The sequence below is a fragment of the Oxyura jamaicensis genome, chromosome 12 (genome assembly GCF_011077185.1).
Source record: "Oxyura jamaicensis isolate SHBP4307 breed ruddy duck chromosome 12, BPBGC_Ojam_1.0, whole genome shotgun sequence".
In the NCBI taxonomy this organism is placed as follows: domain Eukaryota; kingdom Metazoa; phylum Chordata; class Aves; order Anseriformes; family Anatidae; genus Oxyura; species Oxyura jamaicensis.
Genome location: NC_048904.1, coordinates 5,769,626 through 5,790,063, shown reverse-complemented (window position 1 = coordinate 5,790,063; position 20,438 = coordinate 5,769,626). Strand labels below are relative to the sequence as shown.

General features: G+C 38.8%; 1 protein-coding gene across 2 annotated transcripts in view; it reads left to right on the top strand.

Annotated features, from left to right (window-relative positions):
* IARS1 (isoleucyl-tRNA synthetase 1) overlaps positions 1-20,438 on the top strand; it is a 99,822-nt gene that overhangs the window by 38,497 nt on the left and 40,887 nt on the right. For both annotated transcript variants that reach the window (XM_035337355.1, XM_035337356.1), the window contains exons 15-19: positions 6,721-6,847; positions 11,927-12,000; positions 12,352-12,546; positions 16,105-16,191; positions 16,763-16,846. In XM_035337355.1, coding sequence (XP_035193246.1) covers positions 6,721-6,847; positions 11,927-12,000; positions 12,352-12,546; positions 16,105-16,191; positions 16,763-16,846 — 567 coding nt within the window. The remainder of the gene's footprint in view (positions 1-6,720; positions 6,848-11,926; positions 12,001-12,351; positions 12,547-16,104; positions 16,192-16,762; positions 16,847-20,438) is intronic.

The window sequence follows — 20,438 nt, the reverse complement described above, 5'->3', positions numbered from 1 at the left end:
CACGGATCCGAAGCACTAAGTAGCGATGGTGTTTCTGTCTCTATTTGAAGATCCCTTACTGAATTTTCTCTTTATCACTAAATTGGTAAAATAGTAACAATAATTTTAAAAAATAATCTTGTATTCAGACAGCCTACTACTGTGGTACTTGAGCTAAGGAAGAGAGAATCTGTCTGTGGTACTACTGGGAGCTGTCAGCCCGTTAGGTGCAGCACCAAAGCAGGGTCCCTGGTGTAAGTACTTTGGATTTAGCCTTAGTTGTTTGTTATAAATGTGGTAAAGATTCGTTGAAAGAGTAACGATTTGTTGTTATTTCCGACATAACCGCTGACAAGCAACTAAAGCATGCCACCTTAGATTCTGTTGTAGGATGAATTCCTGTCATCGCAGAGTTCAAACCTGGTATAAGTTGCAGATTCATAAATTAGAGTAAAGAGCAAATTAGTTCAGAAACGTTAGTTAGGGTATTGTAGCTCACACTTCTGGCAGTGTGCTGTTCTCATACACTTACAGGTTGACAGAAAAGGTTCTAAATATTTTGTACTTTGTATTGAAATTTCAGCCTTGACCTCTTCTTAAAAGAAACTCCCTCCAAGTTAGGAGTTCTGCTTCAGGAACTTTGGAAATAATTACTTCTAACTGTTGACTAGGTTTTAGCATTAGAGACTATTGCACAGTTCTGACATTGTTTACGCAAGATTTACAGCACTTAATAAAGTGGAAAAATAAGCATCAGTGGACGGAAAGCAGATGTGACAGACTTCAAAGAAGCCAAGCCTTTTGTTCCTGCATCTTCTTGGCACTGAAAAATCCAAACACTGTAATGGAGTGTGATATATTGGTTCTTCGAGATACTCTTTTTTGATTATTAGGAACTAACAGTTTAAGTGATTAATGAAAATACTATAAAAAAAAAAAACATGCAGCAGACCTCTTTGCTGGAAGTCACTATTCTGTTTTAAAAGTGTGAATTTTACAGGCTTCCTGCTGTTCCTGTATGAGCACTCCAAGAACAAGTGTCTTCACATGCTTCAGTCAAGCGCATTATCTTTTGAGGCTTTTGATATGACCTTTCTGGTCTTTGGCCATCCTGGTTTGCTGAACAGAAGACTGTCTCCAGCCTTTTAAAAGGCATGAGTTATTCACAAATTATGCCTGTCTTGTATCCTAAACCCGGACTGGTAGGCAGTGCAGAAGATGGGTGTAGGGCCAGTTCAGCAGTGGAAAGTTAATGTTTCTTCTACTAAACTTGTTTATTTTCATGCAGATGACAAATCTGATGCGGCAGCAGGAGCAACAGAATTTAAGTTATAATGGAAGTGTAGGATAATTTAGGAAAATGAGTTAGTCCCTTGTTTTCTCCATTTTTTCTTTTTTAAAGATGTTTAATAGGGTATTTTATTTCCTATTTTAATATAATGTAAATAAATCCTTTGCATTTCAATTGTTTTAAATGCATCTTATGTTTAAAGGTTTCCCTGTGCTGTTTTTTTCCTTAGTATCATTATTTAATTGTCAGTGTTCATTTTTAGTCATCGAGTGCACTTAAAAAATGTGAATCCAAATGAAGTCTTCTGTAGTAGTGAGGGCAAAGTGTATAGCAAGGTCTGGTCACTAGGTGGCAGCGTTTCCCGAGCTAAAATACACGCTGGCATCACTGCCTGCAGGCATGCAGGAAAAAAAAATGCTGCAGGGTTAGCCTCATCTCACGTTTGTCTAATTTAGAATAGTCAGAAGGTTTTATTCGTGCCTGTTATCTGACATAGTTGAGGATTGTGAATAAATTTTCAGGCTTGTTCCAATTGATGTTAATAGCTTGTGTTCTGCTATGCCCTATTTTTGCTGCTTCCACTCCAAGCCTCATAAGCAGAGAGTTTGTTTTGTCATGAATACACTAAGCGTCTTTTCAGTCCCAATGAACAGTCATCAAAAGCAAAGCAAAAAGTTATTGCTGGAGTCCAGGACTCCAGACATGAGTTCACTGTGCAGTTGCTCTTCAGCAACTGGTAAATCCACCTGTACGTGCCATGTTAAATGCAGGTAGATTTGCATTTACAAGCCGGCAGTGCCATATAAGATACTTGATAACCATAACCATGAGCATGTTCCAAGGGAAACTGCAGCAAGAAGAACCACAGCAAAAGCTTCGTTCCTCGCTGCCTTCACAATACGAGGGGCTGCCTTCAGAGGTGAGAGGAAGAATTTTAATAGCAAGTAAAAGTCTGGGTCATACCAGTGAAATATATCAGGATTTTTTAAGATGTAGATGTATCATGAAAGTAGAGGTGATGACTTGAGTTAATCCTGGCTTGTCAGGCAGCTGTATGCTGCTGACGGCGTGCTTATGATGCAGTCTGCAGCAGCATTGCAGTCTCACGCTAAAGTGTTCGTTGCTATGGGAACCAGGATAAAAGAGCGAAGAAAAACATTGCTATAGCAAAATGATTGAGAGTGCTATTAATTTAGCAAATGTAAGCAGCATATAAGCAGAAAAATCTTTTAGACTGATGGAAGCAACCCTAACTTGTGTGGGGTATGTGGTTGTGCACCATTATAATGAGCTTTCCTGACCTGGGCAGGAGAAAGTGTTTGCTGCAGTGGAAACTGTGTGCTTTGCAAGCAGCTGACCTTTTCTCTCTCCTCCCCTTTCCTCCTTTTCTCCTCCCCTATCCAGGGAGTTTTAATTAGGTCCATGATACAGTATTGGCACTAATTAAAGTGTCAAAAGGGCATGAATAGCTGTCTGTTTTGTCTCCTCAAAGTAAAAAGCATTAAAAATCAATTTGAGGTCATGTTGAAGGAGACTTATTATTAGAGCAGATTAACATAATGGAATCTAAGAGTTTTGGTCTTGTAAAGAGCAGTTAATGTTTATAAAGAAAAGCAAAAACAGGTGTTGGGTGTTACGGTTTTAAGGAAATCTATACATATTTAGTTAAATAACCTAGGATAATTACTTAATCAGCCTTGTTTTTGCTGTTTCAACTCAGTTATCTACTGGAAGATTGAACTCCTCCTTTCCAAACGTGTACCTGGTTCTTGATTTCCTGAGTTGCTTAAAGTTACCAGGTTGCCAAATGAGAGAATAATTTTGGTGCCACCTTCTCAGAACCAAACACAGCAAATGCTGACTGCTACTCTCTTACAGGATTTCCTAATTCTTGCTATTTTTTGTTTATCAGTCTGACTTTACGGGTCAGTTTTTCAAATAATTTATGAGCTGCAAGCTTCCTCTAATTAGTAATTATGAAGTAAATCTTACCCAGTATGTAAAGTTGTGGGTTTTTTTTTTGAAGAATGCCATGAATTAAATTAGCTGATGAGAGGAGCAATGAAGAGTGAGAAAAAATTAGTATATGTCAAAGAGCTTTTAATGGTAAGTTAATGATAAAGCATATAACACTTCTGCTGTGGTAATATTTAACAGCTGTTTATTTCAGTAGTGGTATTTGTATTTACAAAAAAGGGATGGTATTACTTTGTGACCGTGTTCTTGTATCCTGTGACTAGTGCAAGGTGAGCCAGCTCAAAGCATCATGCAGAGCACATCTGATCTTTGAAATGGGTAAGAATTACTCTATTCCAAATTGTTATGAACACAAGAGAGACTTCAAAATACATGTCCAGAAAAGGAACAGATGTCTTTTACCTTTTAATAAATTTCCTTCTGGATTATGTAATAATTTAGATTTCTTACATCCTGCCTGTTTCTCTTTGGAAATAAGAATCAAAAAGTAAATAGAGAAATCTTAATTCCTGCCATTCTTCTGGTATTCATTGGTGATGAGTAGTCACTGGATCAGCAGCCGCGGTACCTTGCTGTTAGCCACACATGTTCATGCTCTGGGATTGAAGAGATGCTCCCTAATTTGCGGTTTTCAAATCCATGCCCACTTTGTGATATGAATGGTCTGTAGTGCATGGACTTCGAAGGCAGGGGAAATGGTTTCTGTTGGGGTAGGCTAATACATCTTGTTAAAGGACTGGGTTTTCTTTGGTCTTCCTAGTCTTTTTTTGTTTAACTCCTAGAATCTTGATTTGACACTAAGAAAATTAGTAGCTATTGAGAGAGGTTAGGGGAGTTCATTGTTCATTCATAGTGATGTGTGAATTTAGCAAAACCTCGGATCTGCTTCAAAAATAAGAGCAAACAATCAAAAATGTACATCCAAATCTCAAGCAGATTCATAATTGCTATCATCTCTAATTTGTTAAGCCAGAGTTTCGATGTTGGAATAACAAGAGAAATTGAAGCAAGTTGAACCTGGTTACCTTCATTCAAGATCTAATTTATAAATGGATAAATCCATGTTAATCTCCTGGTGTTGTGAAGATCAGTTCTATGAGCTTTTCAGCTGCTGCAGTGTCTGCATCTTGAAGTTTATTTAGTGCACTATCCTGGATGCCAAGGAAGTAGAAATAGCTATTATCCCACACTATTCCGAAGGCATAAATTGAGAGCGTCACAACCTGCTGAGACAGCAGTCTGCTTAACCTTGCTAAATGTTTGAGAAGGAAGGAGGAAATCTTATCAGTGTAATTTTGCAGAGAAATTTGAAGGTCAAAACCAACACAAATTGTGGGCCAGTTGGGAAATAATAATAAAAAAAAAGTCTCTAAAAGTTTCTAACAGCACAGTCCCAGGGGCTGTAGTGGGAATCCTTTCGAAGTGAAATCACTGTTTTGATTTCTGTTGCAGACTTGTAGAAATGTTTGATGCTGGAGCTTGACCTGTTTTGAGGTCTGAATCTGTTCGGTGCTGTTAGCGATGGGTTGCTCTGTATGGACTGTAGCGCTGTCACCTTGCTTGTCATCCCGAGCCACATCCAGTGGAGTCATCAGCATAAAACTGAGGTTTATGCATTTCAACTGAAGGAGGTTTGCGACAGATAGCTGGTTAAACATGGAAGACGTGTATCGATATATGGCCAAGAGCTTTTTTATGTCTCTGTGATGTAAAGTAGGACTATTTATGTGGGTGGCCTTTTGTTTTTCTTTTGGTAATTCTTAAAGTGTCTAAATACTCATGCTGTGAGGACAGCTTGGATGCGCAGAGGTCAGTGTTTGTACTTCAGCGAATTGTGCAGCTGGTTCCTTTCAGGGGACTGCTTTATCTTCTGGGCTTAGGTAAGTGATTTAACACAGTCCAAAATTTCTTGCAAGCTAAGGGCCAGCATCAGTAATGGTTCATGGTTTTATCACGGTCTCATCAAAGTCACAACGCTGTTCACAGTGTACTTGGGAATTCAGATGGAGGAATTAACTGGGGATCGTAAGGAAGACCATGTGCTGACAAATTAATGGCACTACAGAGTAGCCTCAGTATGAGGCCAAGTTTCTTCAGTTACAGCATGGGAGAGAAGCATCTGTGTGATGGGCAGAACGAGTTGTTTTAAGTAACGCATCTTCTGAGGGATGAGCTCCAAATGTGTTTGAGACACAGGTTCTTCACGTTTTACTTAACGGTTGTCTGTACTGTACCTCTAAAGTGGCAACAAATCACGGTCACAAACGTGATTTGTAGTAGATGAAGTGGTTTGTGTCTTGTGTTCCACTAAAAACTAGCAGCAGGGGCAGACAATTCTACTCAAAGAGGTAAATTACATGTTTTCTTAGCTCAGAGAGAGTGAGAGGTCACACCACGTACTTCTTTTGTTAATGTCCACGTTGGGGATAAAATTAATTTTTCATGCATGTTTTGAGGAGGCAGAGTTGAAACTTTTAGCATTTTAATGTAATTGGGGGATTGTTTCAGCCTCTAGCTATGTTAAATGGGACTAATAATTTCAGCTAATCAGTGTCTAACAACTTCTGAAAAATGGAAACTAGTTTAGGAGTGATGTAAAGAGAAGTTTTCCACATTAGTGGAATGTTAGGCAAATGCTAATGATCTTCGTACAGTTAGTTTCCATGGGTGTTTGGAGAGAGGGTCCCTTAAGGTCAGCACAGAAAAGTTACTAGCAATGAGTGCTACTCTAAAACAAATGGTGAGCCTGCGTATGTTTCTGAATTTCAGAGCAGGTATATGGATGTTGTGAAATGTTAGCTGCTGAGTTTGTTTAAAAACTTTTTATATCACATTTTTCTTTCAGAGATGTTAGAGAAGATAACTCTGCAGTCCAAACTAAATCTAGAAATAACTAGTGAGGTCGTAGAACTTCAGAATGGTATATAATTGAGTCTTCTCAAAGTCGTTTTTAATCCACCTTAGACAATATTGACATCAAGAGGTCTTTAGACCTTCACCTGGTACCATCATGGGTGAAACCTGGGAGACGGTAGCTTTCATTTCCATCTGTAGCTTTTGCTGAGGGATGTTCACACTTGTTTCATAAATCTGCTGCTGCTGGGCAAACTCCTGCCTTAGTGTGCGCATGTGAATCCATTCTTTAATTTTTCCTACAAAGGATTATTTCATCTTTGGTTGTTACTCTTGGGGCTGATCTGTGGAAAAAAAAAAAATTCTTCAACGAATTATTTGCTAGAGGACCAAGTGCTTCAAAAAGAAAATGGTGGAAGAGACCATGTATTTTCTGTAGTGTGGCTCTCCCTTCTTTAGACTAAACTCTGGGTCTCCGAATGCATCTCATGCGTTGGGAAAGGGCCCTTCTACTTACAATTAACTTGTTTCGTGGATGAGATCAAACAGAAACATTCTTACTGGTTTCCTGTTAGATTGAATGCAGTGATAAAAGAATACTTCTCTTATTTTTGGAACAGGGTTCCAGATTTTGTGAGGGAGAAGCGTTTTGGGAACTGGCTTAAAGATGCACGAGATTGGGCTATATCTAGAAACCGGTACTGGGGAACGCCCATCCCGTTGTGGGTCAGTGATGATTTTGAAGAGGTAAGAAAATGAAAGTTTCGGTTGGCAGAAGAATCTCTGTATTCTATGTATGCTTGTATTGATGGACTGTTGTATCTTTGGCTGCTGCAGTCTTAAGTCTTATTATATCTTAATGATATGCGAGTATCTATAATAGGTGATAGAAATGTGCATGTGTTCATGCATTTGCGCACACACTTGCACATTTTCATTGATTTTGCCTGAAAACTCTAAGCAATTTTTCTTGCCTTTTTTTTTTTTTTTAAAACATTAAAATTCATCTTAGCTTTCCGGGAAGTATTTTCAGTGTTGGGAAAGCTGATGGCATAAGAAACGCAGTGAGAAAACGCAAATGAAGAGATCTTTGCTCGGTCGTTTCAATGTGTATTTTGAAGTTCTGATACTTGGTTGCTTCAAGCCAAATGAATTGCTGAAGGCAGAAAAGCAAGTCCACCATAGCAGAACAGTGAAAATACACATTGGTAGTGCTAAAAATGTGAATGTAGTAGAATGTAAAAACGAGAATCTAATAGAATGATGCCAGTATATAAGGCTAATGCTAGAAATGAATATTCACCGAGCAAGCGAGTAATCTGTAACAGTTCTGGTGATAACCATTTTCTTAGTGTCAAAATACCAACCTTTCAAACTATTTCTAAGAATAAAATGTGAGGATTTTTTATTCCTATGTGGATTAGACCCATGTGATGAGTCTTCCTCATGCTGGAAAGATGAAGTGGCGATCAACGCCAGGATGTTCATGGAGGGTAAATACTGATGGCTTCATCCCAAACCTTTGCTTTATCTCCCTTGATTTGAACAAGCTTTACCTTTCATTTGAGACATGGAAGATTGCCACTAGAAAATCATATCCCAGAAGAGCATTGTCTTAAACTGCACTATTACTTAGATGTGTTCCATAAAGCATTTTGTATTTCCACCTGACTGGAAATGTTGCTGTTAGGCAGGTAGGTGGTGGGGAAGGGAAGAACTTACTCCTTGCCCTTAGGATTTAAATATCTAAGCAAGCCTGGGCACTTGAATTGCATTTATGCTATGAGCGTGTTTGTAAATTACTGGCAAACCAGGTACTTCTTTGTTCCATATAATGGTTAATGTTTAATTTGAAGACTGACAGTTAGTACCTAGAGGTTTTAAATAAATGTTACAATTGAAATACTTTACTCAGTATAACAGGGTTTGTTTGTTTGCTTTAAGACAGAGGAAAGGCTTTTGGTTTTGTGCTAAAGTATTTCAGGAGTTTATTTTACAGCTGAAAAAGAGTGTGTAAAAGCTACATACCCCCACACTTCCACTCCCTACCTCTAATAATACTGCATTTGCTGTCCTGTTTCCTGTGTGTGCAGATTTTTTTTTGCCTTTGTACGTTTGTTTTTAATAACAGTATAACATCTACTTTGGAAGGCTGAACTTGTACATGAAATTAACTGCAAATATTCCTCAGGGCTTCATGTTCTTGAATAATGATAGAAACACCAACGTACCTAGTATTTTTATCTGCAGAGGTTGCATACATTTCTGTCTACTCTAAAGACCGCATACCATTGTTCAATAGTTACGAATGGCTTCTGGACCATGCTAAATTTCAAGTTCTGTTTTTTTTCTTTATATTCATTCTTCTTAGATGTGTTGGGGTATAGCTTTGAAACTAAATGCTATCAGGACTGATAGAAAATCAAGATCGAAGTGACATCTGCTCTCATACAGAAATAATATTCACTCAAAATTTCCTCACTTCAGTTTGAATGCGGCCTAGTGCCATGTGAGATTGCTGAACCTCCTCTTCATGTATCGCTCTCAGAAGAACGCTTTGTCGCATGCAATTATGCCGTGCGTCTTAAATCTGGGAGAAGTAATAACGGTTCCTTATTTAATATACAGTAAGGTGAATTAATTGCTATCAAAGTGAATTTTATTACAAATCAATATCTGTTTTCCCGCAGCTTTATTTTGGTTTTTATCTTATTTTTATTTTAGCATAATTATCGGGTAGAGATGCATAATGGAATTTAGTTTTTGAAGCTTCTTTATTACCACATTTTTGCAGACAGTTTTATTGCTTTAAGCCCTCAAATCTTAATGATTTTCTCAGTGTAGGAACACATCTCATTTAGAGTAGATAACAGAATTTTTCAGCAAAGCACCAAGCTTATGAAGTGGACAGTAGTTAGTTTTATAGGACTTGCATACAAATCATAGTGTTAAATACGGAGTGGTGTTACAGAAGTTCTCTTGGATGGTTTCACTGCTTGACACTCACTGAACTACAAACCCCCTTGACTAGTTCTGGTGCACAGTCCTGCGTCATAGATGTGGAGCGAGAGGACTCCGGCTGTGCTCTGCTGAAGTGGGAGGGAACTGATCTGCTCCAGTCTGCTTGGAGGCTGCTTTGGGAACACCGCTTCGAGCTGACCTTATCAGCCGTTTATTTTAACTGATCACTATTCAGAAGGCTCTATTTAAAAATCCCAGAATGTGGTGTTGGTGTACTGCTGCACTGCGTGGGCTTCTTCCTTTGATTGTTCCTCATTCTTGATTATAGGTACTTCACAGCTCTGAAATGAGAAACCCATAAAAGGTAACACTTTCCCTTAATAGGGACTGCAGAGCTCAGGAACATTGAGGTCCATCAATGTTGCAGGATGCCCTTAGTCTTCCTATTTACACGCATAATCCTAATTTACATAGATACAATGCTAATGAATGTTTCATTAGAAGTATTTAACCTTGACCTCTGATTTCACATTAGTAATGCTGAAACAGGGTCGAACGGCCTCCAGTCCCTGCCTACTTATTTCAATCTTTGCTGTCCTCTGTTCAATGTTGATAGAGCTGTTTTTGTAGTTGATCTGGCTGAAAAATCAAACAGGAAGAAAAAGTGGCTCATTGGGAAAGGAATCTGGCTACTAAAGCATTTGAACACTTGAAGAAAATTATCTGAAGCCACAGCTGTGATTTGAGAGCATAAACCAATTTGCAAAAACAAGTGGGTGTAGCCTAATGAAGAACCGGACTTGATTCTTATCTACTTCTCGTGTTGTTTTCTTGCCTTCAGGTACCCAATGAGCTATGCTTGGGATGGTAGCTCTATCCTTCTGCCTTCGACACAGGCAGCCTTCCTCAGTATGGTCTTATCTATGTTCCTCCAATGGTTGTTGGCTTTTTACATGTGGACTTGGGCTTATTACTTCTATGAAAATGTTCTGCTCGGTAGAGGTCTGTGGTTGCACCAGATGCCCAGGAAAAAAAAACAAAGCAACCCCTTTTCTGCCAGCAGTGCTGAACTAAGCACCTGCTGCCCACTCACTTGCTCCCATACGATTGTTTATGGGGCCACATGGTGAATGAGGAACTAATCAGGATTAAAAACAGTTTGTTTATAAAGGTATATTTTTAATTGGGAACAGTTCTCCAGTGAGGGTCACTACACAAACTGCAGGTTTGACCGGTGTAATCATTGAAATGCTTCACTTAATATACAGGAAGAAAAGAAGTGATGGAAAAAATTATATTTCAAAAGAAACAATAAAAGCCTGAGTAATGCAGATCAGTAGTTGAATTAGACAGGGAAAATCATGGTTTGAAAAACAAATTAGACTTTTTTTTATCTGTGGAATTCATGACAGTTGTTAGAATTAAACACACCAAACCTTTTTGGTCGGTCACAATTTCTGTGTGTATACGTAGGCGTATACTCAAGACTAGCTGTAGGAATTGAGCAGTACCCTAACCACTTCTGTCTGACAATAGCTTTGGAAGTTACCTTATGTGAAAAACTTCTAGCCTACTTTTAGCTTCTTTGTGTTAGTACAATTAACTCCTCCCTGTCAGATCGGTTTGTCTTTTCCATGGCTCATCTGAATTGGACTGATAGCATGTGGGATCGGACTTCCAAAATCCAGACCAGGATTGCAGCTTGTTTCCTTAGATTAATGTAATAAAAACTAAGAGAAGCCTGTAGACTTCCTAATCAACTCCTTTGTTACCAGTGACTTTTCATAGAATCATAGAATCATAGAATATTCTGAGTTGGAAGGGACCCTTAAGGATCATCAAGTCCAACTCCTGGCACTGCACAGGTCTACCCAAAAGTTCAGACCATGTGACTAAGTGCACAGTCCAATCTCTTCTTAAATTCAGACAGGCTCGGTGCAGTGACAACTTCCCTGGGGAGCCTGTTCCAGTGTGCAACCACCCTCTCTGTGAAGAACCCCCTCCTGATGTCAAGCCTAAGTTTCCCCTGCCTCAGCTTAACCCCGTTCCCGCGGGTCCTGTCACTGGTGTTAATGGAGAAAAGGTCTCCTGTCTCTCGACACCCCCTTACGAGGAAGTTGTAGACTGTGATGAGGTCTCCTCTCAGCCTCCTCTTCTCCAGGCTGAACAGGCCCAGTGACCTCAGCCGTTCTTCGTACGTCTTCCCCTCCAGGCCTATCACCATCTTCGTAGCCCTCCTCTGGACACTCTCCAACAGTTTCATGTCCTTTTTATACTGTGGTGCCCAGAACTGCACACAGTACTCGAGGTGAGGCCGCACCAGCGCAGAGTAGAGCGGGACTTTTTACAGAGTAGAGAGACTTTTACAGAGTAGAGAGACTTTTTTCCCTTTGAATAAGATGCTGTTAACGTGAACAATTCATTGAACTTGAGATACAACATCTACACTCAACTACTTAGCTGCTTACCTTAGCTTCAGATGACGAAGTTGGGATCTGAAACTGCTGTCTATGTAGAAGGCAAGATTGGGGATTTTTCAGAGGTTATGGTTTTATAGTTTGTTTAAAAAACAGCAAAACAAATAACCCCCCTCCTTTTTTGCTGTCTGCCAACACATTTGATCTTCCAAGTCTCCAGTTGTTCTAACATGAATTGTGTCAGACCAGGGCAGTGATCTCTAATCTCCAGCGTTGTTTGCTGCTTTGTCAGTTTGAACAGGGGGGCTTTGCGCAATTTTTTTTGTTGGCTTTTCAGCTAAATCAGCTACATTTGGAAGATACTGACCTACAGATATCCTGTCTAACGTTGCAGAGGGGGGAAAAAAAGTGTGCAAATTACTGACTACGTTTCTCATATCTCTTACAGGTCGTTTGCATTGGTTCAATGGCAGAATTGGAAGAGCTGTCAGGAGTGAAAGTCACGGATCTCCATCGAGAAAGGTCAGTCACAGAGACTGTTCGTTGGCTGTTAAAAATAGTTGATCTGGTATAAGAGATGTTCATTCTCTGCCCAAACCCCAGGAAATGGATCTAAGGAAAATACAAAAGCAATAAGAGGATTTAAGACTCAAAATTAACATGTGTACATTTTCCTTTCTTCTGTCTGTTAATACAAAAATCTCTGAAGTAGCTTTAAGTTGTAAAAGTTGTCAAAGGAAAAGCTTACGTTTGGAAAAATGATTAAAACTTCAACCAAAACTCCTATCGTACCTATGTGCAAGCATAATGTAAACTTCTTTGTGCTAATTCTTGTTTTTGTTTAGATGTTGTCCATCTTTTTCTTTCCCATAGTATTGATCACCTAACAATCCCTTCACGCTGTGGAAAGGGCGTATTGCACCGGGTCCCTGAAGTTTTTGATTGCTGGTTTGAGAGCGGAAGTATGCCTTATGCACAAGTGCATTATCCATTTGAAAACAAGAAAGAACTTGAGGACGCTTTCCCCGCTGACTTCATTGCTGAAGGCATTGACCAAACCCGAGGATGGTAATTCTGTGTCATACTTGTAATGTTATTGCTCAGCATCTGGAAATTACTGTATCTGGATGATCCTTGAATGTTATATAGCTATGTTTTGATTAGAAAAGAGGCATAAAAGGAGGTAAAAGTAACAGTGTGCAAACGAGAAGGGTAGAAACTGTTTTTCTCCTTCCTACGTTTTATAAAGATAAAAGGGCATTGTTTGCAATTTAGACATGCAAACAAAATATTTTAAAAAAATGTACAACATAAACATTCTTAAAATACACAAGGGAAACGCTGAATTGTGAAAGTTCAACAGAACTAAACATGATTTGGGATTTTTATGTGGATAAAAGATCTATTAAAGGTAGCTATCATTTCAGTAAATACAGGAGCAATGTTCGAGTAGTTTATATTTCAGGATTTATTCTGCACCTATTTGGGATGTAACAGTGGATTAGTATGTCACATACTTACTGCAGCGTTGCTTTTTGTGCTATCGTTTGAAGCTCATGGAGGAGAGATGGTGGATGAAAAGAGTACGTTTGTAATTTTTACAGAAGTTGGCCTTTCTATAGTATGATACTAAGGTAAAGTTGAGGCCATTGCAACATCCAGATGTACTAAACTGTCACTCTCCCCGTTTATAAAGATCTCTTCTCTAAATAGTAAACATAACTGTGGATTTCAGTTCACTGGTGTTGACCTGTCTGCAAGTTGCTGTTGGAAGCAGCAGCATTTTTTTCCCTTCCCTTAAGAGGTTTAACCAAATCACCTTACCAGTGTAGCTGAAAAGTTCAAGCTGATGATAATGCCATTTGGGACTGTGGGATCATGTTTATGAAGCACATAACCCACTGTGCTTCAGTTTGAGCCCTCACACTTGGCTTGTGTACTGTGGGCAATGTGCAGATGAAGACATCCATATTATAATCTGGAGTAGATAGCTTTTTGGATTTGACATCAGCGTAAGAATTACTATAAATCTTCATTATACCGAAGCCCATCTCATCTTGTTCTTTGGAATATCAAAACACGTGGACGCGTATGTTGATGCTCACACCTTCCCTACGGTGTTTGTATATGCTAATTATCTGGTGTTTCGATAATAGCAAGCATTTGGTGATTTGCAAAAGAGCACTTTTCTTTTGTGAAAGAAAAAGAAAATTCTTATTTGAAACCTTCTATATGAAGGGATAAAATTGAGAATGAAGATTGAGTTGTGTCAGATCAGAGACTGCAACTGATGTGAAGTGAGAACCGATACATGGTGAAGAGTTCAGGTGATGGGAGGTCTGGTGGCTTCTGTTGGATGCAACAGAGAAGGGGTAACATGAATAGAGACAAGGGTAAGATGAATGTGACCAAAGTGATGAACTAAGAGTGGTGTTTTTCATAGCTTTGTGTGAATATGAGAAGGAGCTAAATTATATTTGTTAAAGCCAGAGGAAAAAGTCTGAGAGTAGCTGGGTAACAAGACTCTAGTCTTGACAAACTGAGAGGAAAAGCTCTCTGATTTATTCATTTTTTGTAGGTGGATACCACAAGATTTGTAGTTACAGTGAAAATGTGGTGGCCCAGAGGGGATTCACAACTGGAGGCTATTGGCATGCTTTCCAGGATTATGAGTTTAACCACAGTGTTCAAGAAAGGAGAAAACAGAGGGAATGCTTTCTGCTTTTTGGGGGGGGATACAAGAAAGGGAGAGGAAAAGCAAAGATGTGAACCTCAATCTTTGTGCTGGTTTTTATAATATTGTTTTGGCTGATGGCTGGGTATCTGCAGCCTGAGATGTGATGAAGCAGCCAAGAGGTCTAGGGAGCTGTCAGAATCAAGTGTGTCTGTGACCAAGATATTTCAAACATAAGATGTGCAAAGAGACACTCCTTAAAATGTTCAGAATGAGGTGAGTTTTCCAAAGGATAATCTGCGAAAATTACGTGCCGCTCTCATTCTGTATGGCTCACGGGACACTCTTGGAATTGCTGACTAGGTTACCTCATTGCCGGGGAGGGCACACTGCTCATCAGGTTTGACGATGGGAATAACGTACAACTTGTCAAAAGTTCTCGGTTGTATGCTCTGTCAGCACCAACAGCACATCTGTACAAATTTCATAATGCAAACAATAGAATTCTCTTCTGGTTGGTTCTATGCTAGTCTTTTTAATTGAAAATACACCTGTTGTAATTATATGCAAATTTATGACTTATCAGAAACCGATGGCAATTAGCCAGTAAGGTACTTCTAGATACTGAAGTATTGCTATGCTAGTTTTTTTTTAAAGAAGGCTAGAAATGAAGGACGAGGGTGCTTCCAAGTGCATGTGTTTGTGTGCAGGTGAAGAGTGTTTCTTAGGATTCATGGAATTACAGCGCAGTTGAACGAAGAAAATTTCTATCTTGCCGTGTGAATTTAGGTTGTTTTTTTTTGCGAGTTAAAAGCCCCTCTGAGACATAAGCACCAGCGCTGAATATCTGCAGTACCGCCCACAGCAGCCTGAACAGAGTTGGGGACCCGCAAGTGTCAGTAACGCGTTCCCAGTTACACGTAGCTTTTGATGAAAACTCCTTTGGAATATGCAGGCAGACCTTTTTTCCACTAAATCTTGTTGCAAATGCATAGTTGGGAGGTATAGCAGTCCGTGCCTTGTTCTGAATCAATTAGCTTTCATGTAAGCCTGTGCTGTTTTAAGGTTGCTAAGCAATTGTCAGTGCAATAGTCATTTCTAACTGAGAAAGCCGTGGCCCGTCCTCCAGTTATTTTCATAAAACTGGTTACCGCCGGTGCAGCTACAGAAGCTCGTAGGCAGCTGCTTTGCTCGAAGGTGCAGTCTCTGAGTAAGAAGCTGCCACGTCTGGCACCTCCACCTAGTTTGTCAGGTACAGTCAAGTGCTGATATATTGAGCAGTAGGTGCCTGCACTTGGCCCACCACTGATGTCTCAACTGTCCTGGACAGTTTATAAGAATAATTGTAAACACATCTCGTGGGGTGGGGAGAAACCCTCGGTGACCTCTGTTGCATGGAACCTACAGAACTGGCCGGTGTAACCAGCTGCCTTTATTTGATAAGGAGATAAGGAAGCTCTGCTCACTTCTCCTGAGTTACCTTTTTGGTTGTAGCTGTGTCTGTGCTTTTGTTTGCTGCATTGGATAATACACACCTTAACGAAAACCTTTTATGTTTGCTTCCAATTGATGCAGTACCCAGAAGTTTGCAGTGAGCAAATAGGAAGCTAGTTCAGGGACAGAACTCTTATTTCCTGTGTTTCTGCCTGTAAGGGGAAAATGTTACCATTATTTTCTTCACAACCCCGCTGTTGGTTACTGTTACAATTTTTCTGTCCTCTTAGACTGGTAGATCACACCTGAGCAAACAGCACGATGTGCCACAGAGGAAAAGAGTCTACTTAAAATAAGATCCTCTTCTGAGTCTTTGCCGTATAGATGTTTCACATGCTTGAAATTTAAGTTTGCTAGAATAAAACAGTGTAATTAGAATTTTAGTTGTAACCAAGTGTGATGAAGCAGGTTTCAGCGTAGCGGTATGAGAAGGTCACATTTACATTGTCTCGTTCCAGGTTCTACACTTTGCTGGTGCTGTCCACTGCTCTTTTTGGAAGGCCTCCTTTCAAGAATGTAATTGTAAACGGCCTAGTTCTTGCCAGGTTGGTGTGTATCAGTAATTTCTCAAACTAATATTTATTTAAAGAATATTTCATTAAAGTACCCGTGAATTTAATTCAGAAATTAAATTATGAATGGACTTTGTGAGGTTTATACATCCCAGCTGTGTTGCACTTGCTTCTTACCAGCAGGATTAGTCCTTCTTAGAGAGAGCAAATGGGTAACAAGTCAGAATAGGAAATACTATGCATCATTTATGCAGGGTGAAGTAGATCACAAATGTAGATGTAGTTTTAAATAATTATATTTCGTGCCCTTTACTTAACATGTAGGTTTGCCAGTGGGTGGGAGGGATTGATTCAAACCAAGTGTATTTCACCCAGTTTCTCCAGGGAAGATGGATTTACTGCTTGGATTTGTAACTTGAGAGCCTCTTGGTTGCTTGTTTTTTCAGATGCTCTCATGGGTTCAGCAGTCATACTGAAATGATGTGCTAGTGTATTACTGTCTTTGCTGCTGAGAACATAATAGGGCAGAATAAATTAAGCTGGATTTTTGCCCATTTATTACAAGAATTTAGAGAATTTACTCCTGCATTCTGGTATTTTCTAGTGATGGCCAAAAAATGAGCAAAAGGAAGAAGAATTATCCGGATCCAATGGCTGTTGTAAATAGTTATGGAGCTGATGCACTAAGGTAGGTTTTTTTTTTTTAATTCATGTAGAATCTGATGTTACTTGTCTGTTTATAGGAGACGTGTACCAGAAGGGCTGCGTATGGGTTTTTGACAATTATCAGTAGCAAGGAAGTTAATTTTGGAAAACTCCAGACCTGTGTGGCAGCCAGTAGCTGAGTGGATGACTCAAAGAACTGGTGGTAGTTTAAGTGCCTGGACTTTTATATCGTTGGCTTATCTCCCTCAAGGCTGGTACAGACCAAAGCTGATGTGCTGAATGGAGTCCTCTTGTCTGAAAACATCTCCAGATTGTGTAGGATTCCACTCAGGCTGGCATGTCTGCAATTGCTGCTAATCGTTGAGTTGACCCAGTGAAAATTGAATGAAATCTTGGAATCAGTACTGTCAGTTTTCTGCTAAATAGTTAGTGAACGATTAATGTATAATACACATAAATTTGTTTGCTGCTTATATTAATCATTTTCTAAAGAGAAAGTTTCTTTTTTGATGATAAAAGTATACAGTATATACTTGCAGTAGTGAAACCAGAAAAGCAGAACTTAAACAACCTACTGTGTGTATATATAAACTGTCCAGGTCAGTGATTAAACACATAGTTCAAGTGTTTCATTAAAATTACACAAACCTATAAACATAATTATGCAGTCACCTGGTACTTTGGCTGGATGCACCAGCTAGGTACATAAAGTGGTACCCTGAGTTAAAGGCACAATAAAGACATGTTAATAACTGAGTACACTACTTAGACATTTCTCAAGAGCGGCATAATTCTTGCTGTGTATAAGAAAACCTTACACTGTTGCACATACTTCATTATATTCTACAGCCATATGTGGTAATGATTGGTCTAAATAAAAGCCGAGTGTGCTGGGATTTTTTCTTTGAGAAAGACGGTTACTGCCGTAATCTAGATGTAAAAAAAAAAAAAAAAAAAGCGGGTGTGAAATTTTTATTTTTTGCAAGCTTTAGCAATTTAAAGACCAAGTAAATTATCTTTGTATATATTCTTACAATGGAGGGTTGGATGGATTTCTTAAATTTTATCAAAATTGTTCTTTATAGAAAGTCAAGGTGTATTTAGCGGAATGTCAGTGCATCTGTAGCTGAAACAATGAGTGAAAAGGCTTGGAGTTGTTCCTGCCAGAGATTTTAAATCATGAGTGATGTTTCAGTTGAAAAAAAAAGCCTTTTAAAAAATCTTAGACTCCAGAAGTTACACTTCCATTATTCATGTTTTTTTGATTTCTAAAAAGCTAATTCATTTTTCTGCCTGTATACTCTTTCTTTAATGTCACATTTATTTATACATACACCCACACAGAGAGTAAAAAGCATTACAGACTGGGCTCATTTATGGAAGGAGCTCTGTGATTCAGTTGTCTGTGCCTATTCACTGAAGTGCTTGATGTGTTCTGTTTATAGAAAAAGCTACAATTGAGTTTTTTCCTTGGCACTGCTTGCCTGCAGAGTTACTTTAGCTTTTGCAGAGTGTGTGTGTGTATCTATTATATACATGTGAATATATGCACGTGTATGTATATGTATGTATATAAAGATTACATATATGCTTTAGGTACAGCTTTTGAAGTATTCTCAGCAGTAACTTGATAAATAAATCAGCAGAAAATATTCACGTAAACTGTTTGAATGAATATGGAATTGAATGGCAAGGGCAAACGGAAGAAATAGGTTGATTGCACAGTAAAGTTAACAACCCAATTTCAGATTTCCTGAAGCTTGAATCCTGTGTGAAATCTGTAAGAATTGCCAAAGCCAGTTATTTTGGTATTCCTGAGAGCTGTGACTCAGATTGGATAGGTGTTCAAGGTGAATTATGTCGGAAAGAAAAAATTTGCTTGTCATACTGCTTATAGGCCCTTCGCTTTCCTGTATTCTGAGATAAAATTGCTTTTACATTACTCTGCCCTTTCAGTCTGTTCTTAAAATGCAGAACAAGTAACATAATGCAACAGACTACTGCTTTAGAGAGATGAAAAGGAAGTTACTCTATTGTTTCTCATATATTATTACAACAACCTGATAATACTGGCGTGATCTGAGGAAGGTTTTACTTTCTGGCCAGTGGGTGTAACTAAACTGGCCACTTTCTGGCCACTAGGTGTAACTAAATTGTTAGAAATCCTCCTTCATCAGGTGTCTCATTTCTCTTTCCATATGATAATAGGCATATCTTTATATTAAAATAATTTGGTATTCTTTAAACATTCACGTGCTGTAAGGCAGTGTAGGTCTGCTGTATTAAACCAAACAAAAAACTAAAACCAGCTGTGGCCTTGGAGAGCTACGTTTTCTGTAGTTTCTTGTTGTAAAAGCTATCTTAGGACTTCTGACAATCAGATTCTGCAGAGAGTGCTGCTGTGCAGAGGTAAAATTTAATGGATGCTTTATAGTTTTGATTAATTTGCATCACAGTCTCTTGGGGAAGAAAACAGCTGAGGCTATTTGCAGTGGCCATTATTCTAGGCAAGTCCCTAACTGCTAAAAGACCTGGGTTATGGAGGATACCCTTGTGCCAGACTAGCTCTCATTCTTGGCTTAAATTATTTTTTACTTCTGAAATAAACAAGTAAAATAAGCATGTATGCAAATAATTGTGATAGGTGGCTTGCTTTAAATAGATCTATTTGTAAATTGTGGTTTCATTTAAGGGCTTACTAGTTCATTGTCATGCCTAACTGTTCTTTGTTTTTGGAAATCCATAACCTGAATTCAGTTATCTTGTTTAAAAATGCTTTTTTTTTTTCTCATTTGTGTTTTTTTAATACAGTCCTATAAAAGCCAGTTTCTGTGCAGCTGATATTCCTGCATTACTGTCTTTATTTTTATGCAAGAAACCCTCTCCTAAAGAATTTATGATCTGCTATTCTTGAGTTTGCTGTGTCAGGCCACATGAAGATTTTAAAGCCTCCTAAAGGAAGTGTTTGTAAAGATACATTAGTTTAGAATCATGATTTTTAAAGTTGATAAAGCATGAGGAAATGAGTTAATAAATACATTTTTATTGGGAAATGCCAAATCTCCAAGAAGTGTTTCATTTGTTTTTCATACTTGGAAAGTTAAATCGAGTATATTTAAATCAAATTCTTATGGAAGTTTTGTGTTACCTGAGAAAGACCTGGCTTCCTTGTGAGGTAACAAGGTAGATAACAATTTGTCTCTGTATATGCAGAGTTTGTGTAGGGAATAAAATGGATATGGATAAAGATATTTTTTTTTTTTTTCGCAAACTGATCAAGAAGCCAGGGGTATGTCTTGTTTCTGATGTGAGGAGCTGTTAGCTTAAGCATGACTGTTTTGAGAAGGGTCTTACTGGACAGGGTGGATTTCAGGTGTAGATGAACATCCTTGGCTGCAGATGCCCATGGTTCTGGAAAGAGCTGCTTCTAATAGTGTGATCTGAATCCTCCGCTTTGCTCTTTCTGAGCTACTTCTAGAAACTTCTAGAACTGAGGCACATTTGTATTTGGAGGATGTACGTCCTTTCTCCTCTTCTTGGGCTTTCTGACAACATCAGTTTCAACTTTTTTACTGATTTTCCTTTTCTGCCTTGTTCAGGCCCTTGTGATGTGC